Genomic DNA, 16,754 nt, shown 5'->3' with positions numbered 1-16,754 from the left:
CAGAGGGAGATGGGCCTGGAAGAGCCATTATGTACGAAGCAGGTGTCAGCTTGCTGCATCCCGCTGGGCACCACTGAGATGCACATCCCTTAGTTCCCAGTAGTGGCTGGTTGTCAGGCTGTAAGTTCCATGTTATAATATGATTATGAAATTGTAAATATGTATACTTCACTTGTGACAGTGATGATAGGGATTTCCCCCTCTTATCTCACTGTGTAAGATTTCCTTTTTTGCAATTCTAGGATCCTTAAAATACAACCCAGTGGGTCCAGTCAATATGAGAGATGGTTTGCAACCTGATTCTAATTGATTTTGAGGTTAACAGATTATTAGAAATTGGACAAGTTTGAAATCAAAATAAGTTTTTAAATATATTTTTATTGATTTCAGAGAGGGAGAGGAGAGAGATATAGAAGCATCAATGATGAGAAAAAATCATTGATCTGCTGCCTCCTGCATGACCCCCTCCCCCACTGGAGATTGAGCCCACAACCCAGGGATGTGCCCTGGCTGGAATCGAACCGTGACCTCTTGGTTCATAGGTTGATACTCAATCACTGAGCCACAATAGCCGGGCTGAAATAAAAATAAATTGATCTCAAGAAAACCCCTTTAAAGTATTACATTTATGACTGTAAGAAACTTTAGTGTGTTTTTAGCCCAACCATCAAACTTGCCTATTTCTTTAGTTATCACCTCTACAAATTCCTCCTTTCACACACTCTACCATAGTAACTAGAATCTCTTTTTAAGGTCAAACTTTTAAGCACAAAAGCAGAGGCTTTCTCAATAGAAACAATGACTTGATTTGTGTGTATCCTTTCATTTTAGGTGACATTATTAAACTTCATGATAACGTCAGAGGGAATGCAGGACCAGCTGTTGGGAATTGTGGTGGCACGAGAAAGGCCGGACCTTGAGGAGGAAAAACAAGCCCTGATACTGCAAGGAGCCGAAAACAAAAGGTTTTAAACACTACGACATACAGAATTATCTTTCCTTGTCCCAAGATCACTTCGAATCATTTGAAGTGCATTTTAAAGATCTATCCTATATAATAAAAGGCTTACATGCAAATCAACTGAACAGCAGAACAGCAGGTTGCTATGACATGGACTGACCAACTGGTGATCAGTGCGCTCCCTCAGGGAGAGCATGGCTCAGCTAGGAGCCAGGCTCACGGCTGGCAAGCTCAGCGGAGGTGGCAGGAGCCTCTCCTGCGCAGCGCTAAGGATGTCCTACTGCCGGCTTAGGCCCGCTCCCCACTGGAAGCAGGCCTAAGCTGTCAGTTGGGCATCCCCTGAGGGCTCCCAGATTGTGCGAAGGCGCAGGCCGGGCTGAGGGACACAGTCTGAATGGACATGTCACATCACTGTCTGCTTATGATACCGGTATCTCAGGTAGAACGGGTATGGCTCGGTAAGTAGTGGGAATTTCGGAAAATGAATGGAGTGATGCTTCCTGTGCCATGGGGGCTGGGATGTGGATGGCAGAGTCGGTTGATTGGCTTACCTACCGTCTCCCCACAAATGGCCATTAGAAAGCGAAGTGAGGCAGAAAAGCCTGTCTTTCTGACATTTGCAAGATAAGAAATCATACAGCATCACCGTTATGGTGTTTGTCCCAAATGATGCATTTCTTTAGGTTACGAGCTCTTTGTTTCTGGTAAAAGAATGTGTGTACGTGAAGCGATTTCAAACAATTTCTTTTTCTCCTGAGAAAATCGTGTTTGATTCCAGGCAGTTAAAAGAAATAGAAGACAAGATCTTGGAAGTTCTTTCATCTTCGGAAGGCAATATCTTAGAAGACGAAACTGCGATTAAGATACTGTCTTCATCCAAGGCATTGGCCAATGAGATCTCGCAGAAGCAGGAGGTGGCCGAGGAGACCGAGCGGCAGATTGACACCACTCGCATGGGCTACCGGCCCATCGCCATCCACTCCACCATCCTGTTCTTCTCCATTGCCGACCTCGCAAACATTGAGCCCATGTACCAGTACTCGCTGACCTGGTTTATTAACCTTTTCATCCTGTCTATTGAAAACTCGGAGAATTCAGACATTTTATCAAAAAGGTAGGTGGATACTAACTAATGAATGCATGGGCATTAAATAGCAATGGGTGGCTTTCATTGTTTTTTTCCAGGATGCTTTGATCATTGCAGGCACTTCGCTAAAATGACTAATCGTCATACCAGAAATAAATGTGAGGGTTTGAAATGGAACAGATGTGACCAAGTTCAGTCTGCCAGGAAATGGCTTACAGAGATATAAGGTTATAATGTAATTCTAAAAAGAGGAAACATGGAACCTCATTTTACCATTTGCAAAATGTACTTATGATTGGAGAAATGGAAAGAATAGTTCAGACCCCTAAGAAATATGACTCTTACCCTCTGTAAGCTTGTATTTCAAAAGTTACTGATTCACATTTTTATATACACATATGTAAACTTTGTCAAGTAACAGGGTTTTAAAAAAGTCTCCCGTTGTGACCATTTGGTATATTTACATGAGATAACTAATTTTAATGGTGACTCTTACACTCAGTAATGGAATTCAGGCCTTAATGGTACATCTGTGAGAATAAAATTTCATTTTGTTGCCAGGGGGATAAATTTTAGTTTGGTGTTAAAACATGTTTTTAGTAGAGTCTAACCCAAAATGACTGCTTGAATAAAGAAAATAACTCATTGCAGCCATTGCCCTTTGTAACGTTCTTGATCAATATGAAGCAGATACCTGTTCCTCGGCTGTTTGTGCCTGAAGGAAACTCAGTTTAATAATCATCACTTGCAGTTAACACTTAAAATAATTGCCAATCTCCTGACATCTCAATTCCATTCCTGCATTTACGATGGTAGAATTTTGCTGAATGTTGAATGTTCTTTGACTGAGCATTTTCTTTTGGCATTACCGTTCATTATTTGACAAGCTTGAGCATGAGACTAATAAAGGGGTAAGACTGATGCTTAGCAAACAGTCTTTCAGATGTCTGCTCATGAGCCAGGAAACAGAGGGAGAGGGGAAAGTGGGGTCTTTAGGGAAGAAATGCATGATGGTAGAGTTTAAATTTTGTTTTTACATAAGGATACTAGAGGCCCGGTGCACGAATTTGTGCACCGGTGGGGTCTCTCGGTCTGGCCTGTGGGATCGGGCCGAAACTGGCTCTCAGACATCCCCCGAGAAGATCCGGATTGTGAGAGGGCATGAGCAAGGTTGTGGGACCCCACTGGGTGCACAGTCAGGGCCAGGGAGGGATGCAGGAGGTTGGCCAGCCAGGGAGAGACTGTGGAAGGGCTCCAGGTCAAGTCTGGCCAGTCTTGCTCAGTCCCGATTGGTTAGACCCCAGCAGCAAGCTAACTTACTGGTTGGAGTGTCTTCCCCCTGGTGGTCAGTGCACGTCATAGCAAGTGGTTGAGTGGCCTTCACATATCATTAACATATTTCATTGGTTGAATGGATGACCAGATGACCAGACACTTAGCATATTAGGCTTTTATTATATAGGATTTGAAAATGCTTTAGTTTGTTTCTCTATCTCTTCCAGTATCTGAAACTTTAAGATTAGCATGGATTAGTGAAATTCAGAAAATAAAATTTTGAATGACTTTTCTTAGAGAAGCTCCCAGCCATTTGCATTATGGTAGTTCACTGAACAAGAATGTTTGCTTTTAACTCTAAAATCTGAGTTCCTTGAGGCAAGGATTTATTTTTTTAATGTTCCCAGAACCTATCACATGTCAGTCACACAGAGGCACACAGTCAATGATGTCTTGCTTCTCACTGAAGTGCCTAATCTCAATCCTGGTTACAATAATAATACCAGAATGTTAGCATCTTAACTGCTTCTTCTTTAAAACATATTTTTCTTGATTTCAGAGAGGAAGGGAGAGGGAGAGAGAGATAGAAACATCAATGCTGTGAGAACATCATTGATTGGCTGCCTCCTGCACACCCCACATTGGGGATCAAGCCCACAACCCAGGCATGTGCCCTGACCAGGAATTGCTCAACCACTGAACCACACCGGCCGGGCTCATCTTAACTACTTCTAAATCATGGTCTTTTCTGGAGTCTAGAGAAAAAAATTTCTTTGCTCTGTCACTTAAAGACACATTTTGTGCACAAGATTTAAAAATTAGAACAATTATTTTGTTTTTATAACAAATTAGAACTCATCCACCTATGTGACATCTGTTTCCTCAATAACTGTGATGTAGACCCATACAATTTATAGAAAAATTAAATCCTTTTACCCAGATGTGAGAGTTGGATGAAATATAGAAAACAAAATATACCTTTTTCTTTTTTTAGTTAAAATTATTTCATTTAGAAACAACAGAAATCATATTTATGACTACAGTTATCCTACAATTATAATCTGGAACCAAAGAGTAAGTAGAAAAGAAAAGCATTTGAAAACATTTGTTGAGGTTGTTAACATACGAGAGGCCCAGCGCACAAAATTCGTGTGTGGGTCCGGTCCCTAGGCCTGGCCTGTGATCAGGGCCCTCTTCCCTGGCTGCCCACAGCCAGCCCCGCCCCCTGCCGCCACCCAGCCCTGGTTTCCTGTTTGCCATCGGGCCATCGGAGCCTGCCCGCTGAGGGGGGGAAGGACCAAGAGGTTGGCCGTTCCTGCTTGCTCGCTGGCCCTGCCCCCAACGCCGGCCACCCTCTGTGTGTGGGGCAACCGGCGGGGTGGGGTGGGGACCTTGTCCTGGTGCTGCCTGCGTCCCCCGCCACCCATCCCTGGTTCCCCGTTCACCACCGGGCAAGGGGAGCCTGCGGCTGGGGAGAGGGACCGAGAGGTGGATAGTGACTGGTTGAGCGGTTGTTCCGGCTGTTCCACCGTAAGGGTCAATTTGCACATTACCCTTTTATTATATAGGATAGGCAGAGACATGCAGGAATCCTCAGTATTTGCTCCATGAGTTTTCATAAATGAGCACACCCGTGTCACCAGCACCCAGACCAAGACATACTTGTTTCCCTCCTTGGCACTGACCCTGCCCCGGCGCAATCACCGCCCTGAGTTCCGACCCCCTGGGTCAGTGTGGGCTGTTCTAGGGCAGCACAGGATGGACTGGCACAGCGTGCGCTTCCGCCTGGCATCTGAGTCAGCCTGTGCGGGAGGTTCCTATCGCTCCGTGCGGTGCAGGCTTACTGGCTCTGGTTGTGAAGTCGCAGGCCACGGGCGAGCCTATCGGTGGGGAGGTGTAAAAACCAGCTCTCCCGGCCAGGTCCTCGCCATCCGCGGCAAAGACAGAGTCTTATTAGGGAATCCGCCTTAAGCCAGAATGCGCTGTGCGTCACAGACAATCCGGAGGAGACTGCAAAGATAGAAACCTCGCCCTCCCTCTGCCAGCCCCTGGGGGAGTGACCATGGGTGTCAGCAAACTGCCTCACCCAGAGGAAAAGCAGATGGCTGCCTCCCACGACACCGGAGGGCAGGGCGCTGTGTCCTGCCCTGCACGCATCGGAGAGACCGACCTCAGTCTCCGAGAAAGGCGCTCCCGGTCAGAAGGCTGACGCACGGCCCACGCTTTCCAAAGCCCTTGCGTGCGTTTCAGAGAGAGAAGAGAGGACTTCTGATTTTAAGTTTCCAAAAGGAAACGGGCGAAGGAAACAGAGGGGCAGGATTCTCTGTGCTTATTTTCAAAGGGAGCCTTAAGCCTCTGATGTTTCCATGTGTATTTGTCCTTCCACCATAACACACATTTTTATTCGTTTGTTGTCCGGGACAGCTTGGGTAGCTTCAGCTTGGAACTGTTCTAAACTGTTGCCGCCTTCGGCATTCTTGTACTTGGCTTTTCCACGTAACATGTACGGTAGGCATGGAGCTAAGAATGGAGTCAGTGACCGCAGGGTGTACGTGGGTCCATGTTAGTAAACGCTGCCACACGGGGCTCCAAACTTTTAGCCAGGCTTGTTTATTTTATTTTTATTATTATTATTTTTAGTAAAATTAAGAGTTTTCAAATTAAGGAGCTAACTCCCATTCAGAAATTAAAGTTTGAATGAGTTCTAGGAATCCTTTATCTGTCCATCATTGGTAAACACCAGATAAGCTGTGGACTTCAGTTAGCTGCTGAACTCCAGCTACACCCGACTAACAAGTTATTTTAGAATCTTAACATTGTCTAAACTTACCTCTCATTTCCTTCTATTCAAAGAAAAAAAAGTACTTCATTTTTGTCTTCTGATAGTTATTATTTGTAATAATTATTACTTAACTGTGCAAGCTAACATGTTATGACTACTATAGTGTATACTATGCAACAGCCAAAATAATTTGAATCATCTGGTTTTTATAAAAATTTTAATGTACCAAAATTTATTATAGCAAAATAAATAAATAACTATAGCAAAAAAAATACGCAAGTACTGAAACAAAAATCTAACTAGGATATAACATTTTTACACGGACCAAACTGAAATCTCTCTCTCTCTCTGTCTCTCTCGGAAATACATATAAGTAAATACACACACACACACACACACACACACACACATACACATACACACACACGAGGTTTCTTTTTTTTTTCCCACTTCTACAAGATCATTTTTTCCATGTTATTAAATACTCTTCTAAAACAGAATTTTTAGTAGCTGGACAATATACCACTTTATGAATGTATCACAATTTCCTAATTGTAAGTAATCTATGTCAATCACTAGCTCTCTGGAAATGTTTTGTTCATTTCTATTATAATTTTTATAACCTATCGAATAAAAGTATTTTAAATTTTTTATTTCAATGCTAGTTTATTTCCCTTGGAAGATAATTAAGTAAAAATGCTTAAAGTGTTATATTCACATTAAGATTTATTGTGAATACAGATTGCATGTTAGCACTTACTAGAAAGTTGTTAGTTACAAATATTGTGATCTGCATGTTCTGAATTTGTGGCAAATAAAAATGCAGTTTATCAAGTTTTGTGATTTCTCCAGCTTTTGTGAATTTATGGACAGAGTAGCACACTACTAAACTTAATAAAGGAGCTATAAATTTTGATCTGTTCATTTAACATATAATATGGAATATTTGGAAGTATTTATAGAATAAAGAAATCAAATTTAACCCCAAGAAATGTTTTGTTAAAAATAGTTCACACACCTTTAAAAGTAATAGCATACATTAATTTCTTTTTCAAAAGGAAGATTTTTTTAAAAAATCAGTTGAGAATAAAATATCTTCTACTGGCCCTAACCGGTTTGGCTCAGTGGATAGAGCGTCAGCCTGTGAACTCAAGTGTCCCAGGTTCGATTCCGGTCAAGGGCATGTACCTTGGTTGTGGGCACATCCCCAGTAGCGGGTGTGCAGGAGGCAGCTGATCAATGTTTCTAACTCTCTATCCCTTTCCCTTCCTCTCTGTAAAAAAAATCAATAAAATATATTTTAAAAAAATATCTTCTACTGGTGTTTCTACATCCTGTAGGTCTCAAATTAGTGGACTCAGCTGCTTAGGACTCTGGAGTGTTAGGGGGTGACTGACCAGAAAGCTGACTGGGTAGCATACACCTAACTGGTTTATGGGCGGTTTCCTTCCAGCACCTTCTTTGAGGTGTGACAGGTTGGTATGACTTACTTCTCTCCCTGTCGCCCCCAGGCTGCAGATTCTCAGGGACCACTTCACCTACTCGCTGTACGTGAACGTGTGCCGGTCGCTCTTTGAGAAGGACAAGCTGCTCTTCTCCTTCTGCCTCACCGTGAACCTGCAGATCCACGAGCACGCGGTCAGTGCCGCTCTCTGTGCAGGGCGAGCCCATCACATAATGCTGCTTCGTTAATGTGCTGGTTTGTGTATTTGTGTGGGGACATAGGTAAAAAGAGTTGTAAATCATTACACAAGAAGAATTCCTATAATTAAGGCAAGACAACACTACTCGACTGAATTTCAGAGGTGAAAGATTAAACACAGAGTTCATCATGTAACTAATTATTATTTAAACTTGTGTATGTTTCCATTTAAAATAAATTAGTTTCTATTAGAAACTTACATAAATACGAGAGGCCTGATGCACAAAATTCGCGAGGGGCTCGGCCCCCACCGCCACAGCAACCACCTCTGCCTCGGCCCCCGCTGCTGCGGCTTTGTCCAGAAAGTCGTCCAGAAGGACATCTGGAAGGATGTCTGGTCTAATTAGCATATTACACTTTTATTATTATAGATGCATATAAATGTACTAAGTCTATTGATATGTTTACATCAAGTAATAGCATAAACGGTAATGTTTTTAAGAACTTGTGCAAGTTAGACAAATCTGTTTGCCTTGAACAATACCTTTCACACATTTTCACTAAGTTTGAAATCCATTCATTTAAAATAAAGGAAGCACTGTGAGGATGGAGGTGGTGGGTAAATTCAGTATTTTGTCCACTTATGTGTCTAAGACTTATGGATTTCATATGGTGATATATTGGTGGAATTCTGAAGGAGTAAAGGGCTTATTTTTGCATTTCTTACAAAAGTTTCATAACAGTACTTGATTATATTTTATGGAAAATAATTGAAAACACTGCAGATTGATGGCTTTCCACAATTTCTAGGGCCAGCAATACTCTAAGCAGCCATTTGGGAAAACATATATTCCAATAGGATATGTTCGGATTTTCGTGTTAAATGAGTAATTCTGGAGAAGATCTTCAAAAAGTAGTTTTTTAAGATGGGACAATTTTTGAAAAATGATTATGATAGATACAATGGTTTCTCATTGATAAGTACTGAACTATCTCAGTAAGATAGGCTTTCATATGAACCATACCTGAAACTTGAAAATCAACTGTCAATTTTTAAAAACAGCTGTAAATATACTATTTATGTGATAAACTCACTTCCGACCCTTCATGCTGCTTTTTTTTCTTTTTCCCCCCAAAAAGATTAATAAGGCTGAGTGGAGGTTTCTGCTCACGGGCGGCATCGGCCTGGATAACCCTTATACCAACCCTTGTACGTGGCTTCCTCAGAAGTCCTGGGATGAGATCTGTCGCCTCGACGAGCTGCCCTCCTTTAAAGCCATCCGGAAGGAGTTTATGCACCTCAAGGACGGGTGGAAAAGAGTCTATGATAGCTTGGTATGTTTTCAAGGCTCTCACTTTCCAAAATGTTTAAGTGGAGAAAATGTTCAATAACATATTCTTATTTTTGAAAACAAACACGATTCAAGGGAGCTTTACGTAAGCTGGTCAGATGTTAAATAGCAAAGTGTAGAACCACCTTCTAAATCAGTGATTCTGTTTGAACTTCCAATTCCGTGACCTGCAGAGATGTGTGAAAGTTGCATGGTCCGTAAAAATATTATTTCTGAATTTCCATGCCAGGTTTTTATTTAGTATCTGCTTACACTTTGGCAGTCATAATAGCAGATGAGCTGACATTTTACAAAACAGCTATTGTTTAGGTTTTTTTTGAATGCAGGATAAGAGCTAATAAAGGTTTTCATTTCATATCACATGTCATTTGAGGAGAGGGAAAAACTAATATTTCTCAAATATTTTTATGAATCCCTGTCTTGCTACCTGGAGACTACTATAGTTAACACATCCCATGATACGCAGTCTCCCTTCTGGAATTCATAGAAATTGTTGCCTTCCCGAAGTTTTTAGGTACAAGTGCTAATATTTTGCCAGTTCCCAGTTACATTTTTTTCTATTCCTTTGTTTCTACTCCTTTGACATTCTGCTTCCCTTGGACTTAATCTACAAGAGCTCTGTGTGCGGAAGCTGGGAGGAGGAGGGAAAGAGGCAGGTCTGTGGGGAACATTTTGTATCTGGGCACGTACTTGTTGCATTACGCATGATGGCTAGATTGTGTCTACGCACGAATTCAAATATTTTGGACAAGTTTCTTTGGCTCTCTCCTTGCTAGTAATACAAACATACTTCCGAGACATAAATATGTTTTGTGAGTACTTCGTTCTAATTTGAAATAGAAATTTGTTCACTCTACTGAAGCGTGGAGATTTCTGATCCGAGATACTGCGGAGCCTTCCCTGATGCCTCAAAGCTACAACTGTCGCCCTCTTTTCAAGGTTCCCCTCCTGGATCTTGATTCCTCTCTTCTCGTGTATTTGTAATTGCTCTCTTTCTTTTTTGGCTTTTTTACTATGCACATTCTCAAGTATTCTTTATTTTTAAAAAAAAGTACCAAAAATTGTTCAAAACAAGAAATAACACAATAAATTTTTGTAAAATGCCCTTCTTTTGTAATAAATGTTTATTTTTATAAATAGATGATGAGAGAGGCTGGTGGGTACTTCTACATGCCTTTGGAGAAATAAGGGGAATAAGGCTTCATATGCACATTTATTTTTCATAATAGGGATCATCTTTTTGATTGATGACTATTCATATTGAGATTAACTTGCTTAGCTCATGTCCTGGTTTTGATTCCTCTGTGGTGTTCTTAATTTTCTCTTCATTCGTTATTTCATAGCTTTGCCCCGACCTAATAAAACTTACATTAGCATTCTTGATTTCATTTAGACATTATGTTTTCTCTAAAAAAAAAAAATGATTTATAAGTCAAAATGCTGTTTTTGTGTTAATTTAGAAATCACCTCCAAAATAATGCTGAATTATTTACTGTATCTACTGTCGTTTCAGGAGCCTCATCACGAGGCTTTTCCTGAAGTGTGGGAAGACAAAATAAATGATTTCCAAAGGATGCTCATCATTCGCTGCCTGAGACCGGACAAGGTAAACGCGAGCTGTGAAAGCAGCTCAGGTCTTTGGGTTCCGCCTCGCTCCGCCCTCAGCAAACCTGGGGTCCTCTGTGCCTCGGAAGGGGGGGGGGGGGCGAGCGCCAGGGGATGGCCTCACTTCCTGTTCATACAGCCATTTTCCAAAAGTTTGCATATTTACTAAAGCCACACTAAATTCAGATTATATTTCATAGCTTTATTTATTTTATGAGGCCTCCTTCTAAAGTATGCTTCCCCAGTTTCTCACAGCCGACTTATACAATTAGTCAATGATGTTAACCTCAACCTAACATACTAGAATTTCTGGTTCTTCAAATGCTATCCCTGTATATAGTTCTTTGTTGGCCTTTAGAAAATTAATAGGATATTATTTTCAAGACATTTATTATTGCTGACTACAAACTAAAATTTCAACAATTTTAGTTTTATTTTCCTCAAATAATAAATCATATAACCAACTATCAGCTGACCTGTATGTCAGCAAATTTTAGTACTCATCAATATTCTGATTTGTATTATGATATGTAATTGTACTCAATTAAAAGAAGTATTCACTTAAGTACAATAGTTCATGTCCACAGAGATACCCATATACTCTGAGAAAATAGAGACATTATTGGGGGGAAAAATTGAAAAAAGTATCCTAATTATCCTCTGTTCCTACTCAAGTAAAAGTAATACATAATTATTTCAGCACTTACCATAGTCACAATTTAAGTTGCTAAGGAATATACGACAATACTTCCATCCTAACAAAACAAAACAGCAGGACTTAGCTGGTGAAACAGTGTTTTTTAAATGTTTTCACCCACGTCACCGCTGACGTGGGATGGAGGCACTCCTTCCTCTATGCGTCGTCACCTGTGCAGCGAGCACACGGAGTCCTTGCTGGACTTGGCCGGGGCCCGAGTGTCCGTCAGGCAAAGCGCCTGGGGCCCACGATACTCGAGGGGTCCGTGAAGTTGTTTTCATTTCTCTTGTGATCAGAAAGTGTCACCCAGCCTGTATTATATTTGTAATGATACCAGAACAATGGTAAAACGTAATTTTTAAGTTGTTTTAATGAAGGGAGGGGCCCAGGATGTGCCCATGGAAGTCTAGGGCGGCCCTGCCCTCCGGTGCGGGGAGTGATGCCGTGGTTTGAGAGTCAGCGTTAAACCCATGACCGCGCTGAATCGTCCCCCTGAAACTTCAGGGTCCGGCCTGGGAAGTTCTGCCTCGGGCGTTAATAAGGAAGGACAGGAAGTGTTTCCGAGGCTCGCCTGGTTGGCTTCCCCCTTTAGAGCCTTTTATTAGAATTTTCAAAGGTTTTCACTTTGTTTTCTCAGCTAATAAGACTTTTATACTAAAATGTCTCCACATGTACTCTTGACCTTCTTGCCTCAATATTGGAAAAACAAAGAACCTTCTGTTCCTGTTTTAATTAAATTTAATTAAAAGCGATTAATGAACCATTTCCCAATTACAGCCGTTTCCTCTGTAGATATCTTTTCCCCGGTTTTATGTTTTAAAAAAATTTGACATTTTAATCTGGAAATACATGGAGCTACCAAATAGATCAAATATTATTTTCCCTATTCCTTCTCTCTTTAGCGTGTTTTTGAGGGAGCTGGGGAGGGGTTTTGTTGGTGTGTATGTTTTTGTTGTTAAATCAAGTGAGGTTCAACTTGTGGTTTCATCCTTCTCTTCAGGGGTGGGGAGCCTTTTTTCTGCCAAGGGCCATTTGGATATTTATAACCTCATTTGCGGGCCATACAAAATGATCCACTTAAAAATTAGCCTGCTGTGCCGAAACCGGTTTGGCTCAGTGGATAGAGCGTCGGCCTGCGGACTGAAAGGTCCCAGGTTCGATTCTGGTCAAGGGCATGTACCTGGGTTGCGGGCATATCCCCAGTAGGAGATGTGCAGGAGGCAGCTGATCAATGTTTCTCTCTCATCGATGTTTCTAACTCTCTCTCTCCCTTCCTCTCTGTAAAAAATCAATAAAATATATATTTTTTTAAAAAAAACTAGCCTGCTGTATTTGGTCAAACATTTAACTAGCTCACCCCTAATGCGTTGGCAGGGCCAGACCAAATGATTTCCCGGGCCTTACAGGGCCCAAGGGCCGGACGTTCCCCACCCATTAGCTGCTCTAATACTTTAGCCCCATCTTGTAACTCTCCCTCGGGCTCCCCTCGGGCTCCCCTGGCTAAGGGGTGAGTGCAGATATTAAGGCTTCTCAGCAAGACTTGCGGTTCGGCCCTCCTTCTGCACACACTCGGTGGGGGGATTGGCCGTACACCTTGCTTTGGCCAATAACACGTGAGCATCTGACTCCGTTGTGAGACGTCCCGGGCCCTCTCCTGCCATCGGAGGGGTGGAGTCATGTGTAGAGCTGAAGGGCCATGAGCCGGCTGGGTAGCTGAGCCCATGAAGGGAGCGTCAGTTGCCCACACACCCCGGTGACTTTGCAGCAGCAAGAATGAGCTTTCGTTGGGTTAAGCCACTAAGACCCGGAAATTGTTTGCCACTTGGCACAACTTAGTTTATCCCAAGTGATACGTTGTCCACATGTACTGTCACCTCTGTCATCCTTAATCTATGATAATAAAAGCATAATATGCTAATTAGACTAGACGACCTTCCGGATGAAGCCGGGGCTGTGAGGAAAGCCCTGGTCCCGGTGTCAGAGGGAAGCCAGTGCCGGCAGCCGGGGAAAGGAAGGCCTACTCTTGCACAAATTTCGTGCATCGGGCCTCTAGTATAAAATAACTATTAGTGTGCTCTGACATTAGCAAACCCTCCAATCTTACTGTTTCCAGGTACTCCAATTTCTGGTGGTCAATTGTTGATTTCGGAATCTCTATATTTTAAAGTACATGTGGAGGTTATGCTTTTAAAAGAGTAGTTTTCCGAAGTAAAATGGTAGTAGTGTGCCAGAGAAAGGAGCCGTGTTGCGTGGAGCCAACATTTGGGCTAGTGCCACATATATTTTATTTCTTTGCAATATCTAAGTCATTGGATACTAAAATGTCCACCAGGAAAATTAGCAATTGCTTGAACTCTGGTTTATGAAATACTTTATTTGTCAACGCAATTGTTGGGGTCTCCTTTCCGCTGCTCTCCCCTCAAAACCAGCTCCACCCAGGCAAGAGTCCACAGACGCCAGGTTCCCCGCTGCTCGTGTTTGGAAGGATGTAGAAGATGCTCACTGGGTCGCCGTGGAGGAGTCAGATGGGCTGGCACTGTCCTTTAAGCTTGATAGTCTATGAAGTCCAGTCTACCGTGTTTCCTTTAGCGAAGCAGCAGAGCAAAGGGGTAAAGGCTGAGGTGAGGAAGGCTTGGGCCTGTTTGCGAAATGCAGAGATCCTGGCCACGGCTCTCTCCTGAACTGTGAACAAAAAGCCAATCAATCCGCTTTCACCAAGAAACGTGTCAAATATAAGTCAGTAAGTTTCTCTGGCCTCCGATACATCGTCCTTGCAATATGTGGGAAAACCTGAGCGGGAGACCACAGGCTTCTGTCCCGCCTTTGGAAGGCAGATGCCTGGATTAACCTGTCGTTCTGTTGCTGACAGATTTCACGTCACAAGCCTATTGCCGGCAAGAAGGGATTGCAGAGGCCAACCCCAGCTGTCGCCTTGCAAACTGAGTGGCCAACAGAGTCCTTTATCTCGGGAGCGAGGTTCAGTTTTAACGCTAAAAAGGAAACACGGCCCAGGCTGGTTTGGCCCAGTGGCTAGCGCGTCAGGCCGTGGACTGCAGGGTCCCAGGCTCCATCCTGGCCCTGGTCAGGGCGCTTGCGGGAGGCAACCAATCGAGGTGTCTCTCTCACATCGATGTTTCTCTCTGTCTCTCCTCCTCCCTTCCACTCTCCCTAAAATTAATAATAATGATGATAATGATAATAATAAAAGAAAAGAAAAATATCCCCAGGTGAGGATTAACAACCAAAAACCCCTGAAGCACCGACATCTGTCTCCGCTCGCCCTCCAGCACCCACAGGAGACTCGCAGGGACGCCCCTTCCACCTCACACTCACCCACAGCGAGGCCAGGCACGGAAAGGCGGGGCTTTTGTTTTGCTTGTAAAACTATATTATACCAGGAAAGAAGTCCGCCTGGGGAGGGAGGAGGCCATGAAGCAGCGTCTTCCTGTTGATAGTTGTTTTTTATCTCGTGAGGAAAGACCAGCTGCGGGAAAGGAATCCTAAGGGGAAGGGCGAGGACGGGGCCGGGGCCGGGGTATTTTCCGGTTCCTGCAATGAGCCCGACACCTGTGCCCGTTCACAGTATCTAACCCAGGACATAGCTCATCCGGAAACAGCCTTCCCAGCGAGTCTATTCGTCTGTGATTCGAGTTTAGAATTTCTGTCGTTAGAATTCCACCCCCCCAACGGGAGGACCTGGAATTGGGCATCCCCTCATCCCTTCCGCAAACACTTCCTGTGCACCAGCAATGTAGGCGTTACCTTGTTTGTTAGGGTCTAGGGATCCTGGCACTTACAAATGTCCTGTTTCTCTTCCATACCCCTCCCATATCTGAGTGCATCTACCGAAATATTGGGAGAGGATTAAAACTCTGATTTAAGCCCAGCGATTCCTCCACTGTCAGCTCCTCACCCTCACGCACACCCGCAGCCACACACACGCCCCCCAGGACCAGGCGAACGGCACTCCTATAAGCGGTGGCTTTGACTCTCCGCCGGCCTAACGACCACCTAAGTAAAACAGCCTCCAACCGGAGCCTTTTAAGGTTCAGGCAGATGCGCAGTATTCCTTCTAATATGTCCTTGTTCCTTTCCAGGTGATTCCAATGCTGCAAGAATTTATAAGCAGCAAGTTGGGGCGCATGTTCATTGAGCCGCCCCCCTTTAACCTGTCCAAGGCGTTCGCAGACAGCAACTGCTGCGCGCCCCTGATCTTCGTGCTCTCCCCGGGGGCCGACCCCATGGCCGCCCTGCTCAAGTTCGCTGATGACCAGGTGCCTTCAGATAGATGGAGCTGTGTGTATGTGTGTGTGTGTGTGTGTGTGTGTGTGTACACTACTGTATATATACATAGTATATACATATATGTACTTGCTTATACTTGAAATGCTAAGGGGTGAGGAAAAGGTAAAAGAGTGTCACTCACTCAGCCCTTGAGAGACCTGGGAGGCTGACCGAGTCCCAGGACATGGATATCTAAACGACCGCACTGACGGGAGAAGTAGCTCCTTATCTAAAACCTAAAACCAGAATGCGGGCTGGGGGGGGCCTTGGCTTTGCTTTCCCTGTGTGGGGAGGGGCATCTCTGCGACACAAGGTGCCCCTGTGTGAGCCGGGGTTGACGTAACAGTTTCGAGCCTCACCTTGACCCTGGGGGCTCCTCTCGGCCCCGCTTCTCTCCCAGCCTCTGAAGGGGGCCCCCCTGACACTCCGGAACAGTCCTGCCTTCCGTCACTTCGCCAGGTTCTAGGCTGAGAGGCCTATTTCCAGGCTTTTCATGGTGAAATGGATTTGCTGTCCGTGTTCTTACCTCACACGTCCTAGAACAAGAAAGTGATAACCAAGCGATGTGCGTTTTTGAGTTGACATTTTTCCCTTTTGGTCTCATCAACATACCGGTTTAGGTCACTGTTCCGATGTTTATAAAACCCCCACGACCACTTTCACCGAGTACTTTTGCTGTAGCTGTTTCTGCACACTGTCTATTTTATTCTCCCAGCAGTCCCGCGGGGTGCATGCCGGCATCCTTCCTGTACAGACAGGGGTGCTGAGCAGGGAGGGAGGGAGCAGCTTCGCAGAGCTCACGTAGCTGACGGGCCGACATCCTCTCTGCTAGGCCAGTTGGGACTTCAGTGCTTTTGCGTTGGCTACACGCTTAGAGACAAGAGGCCCGAGGGTGGGACCGGGCACTCCCTGGCTTAGAGACAAGAGGCCCGAGGGTGGGACCGGGCACTCCCTGATGGTTAAGGACGTGCCGGGTGGCTGTGTGGCAGGAGATGAGGTGCGCGGTGTACAGAGGGCCCAGGCCGCCTCCTGCAGGGCCTTTCATGAAGGCCTCCAGCGGGCTTGGCCA

At 44.1% G+C, this 16,754-nt stretch overlaps 1 protein-coding gene across 1 annotated transcript in view; it reads left to right on the top strand.

Annotated features, from left to right (window-relative positions):
* The window catches only part of DNAH7 (dynein axonemal heavy chain 7), a gene marked incomplete at its 5' end in the record, with an annotated part of 152,623 nt that overhangs the window by 113,600 nt on the left and 22,269 nt on the right, over positions 1-16,754 (top strand). The window contains 6 exons of the mRNA XM_081095597.1: positions 832-965; positions 1,740-2,075; positions 7,617-7,743; positions 8,888-9,082; positions 10,613-10,705; positions 15,499-15,675. Coding sequence (XP_080951723.1) covers positions 832-965; positions 1,740-2,075; positions 7,617-7,743; positions 8,888-9,082; positions 10,613-10,705; positions 15,499-15,675 — 1,062 coding nt within the window. The remainder of the gene's footprint in view (positions 1-831; positions 966-1,739; positions 2,076-7,616; positions 7,744-8,887; positions 9,083-10,612; positions 10,706-15,498; positions 15,676-16,754) is intronic.

This window comes from Myotis nattereri, assembly GCF_964212035.1.
Source record: "Myotis nattereri genome assembly, chromosome: 7".
Classification (NCBI taxonomy): domain Eukaryota; kingdom Metazoa; phylum Chordata; class Mammalia; order Chiroptera; family Vespertilionidae; genus Myotis; species Myotis nattereri.
This window is presented reverse-complemented; position numbering and strand designations above follow the sequence as displayed.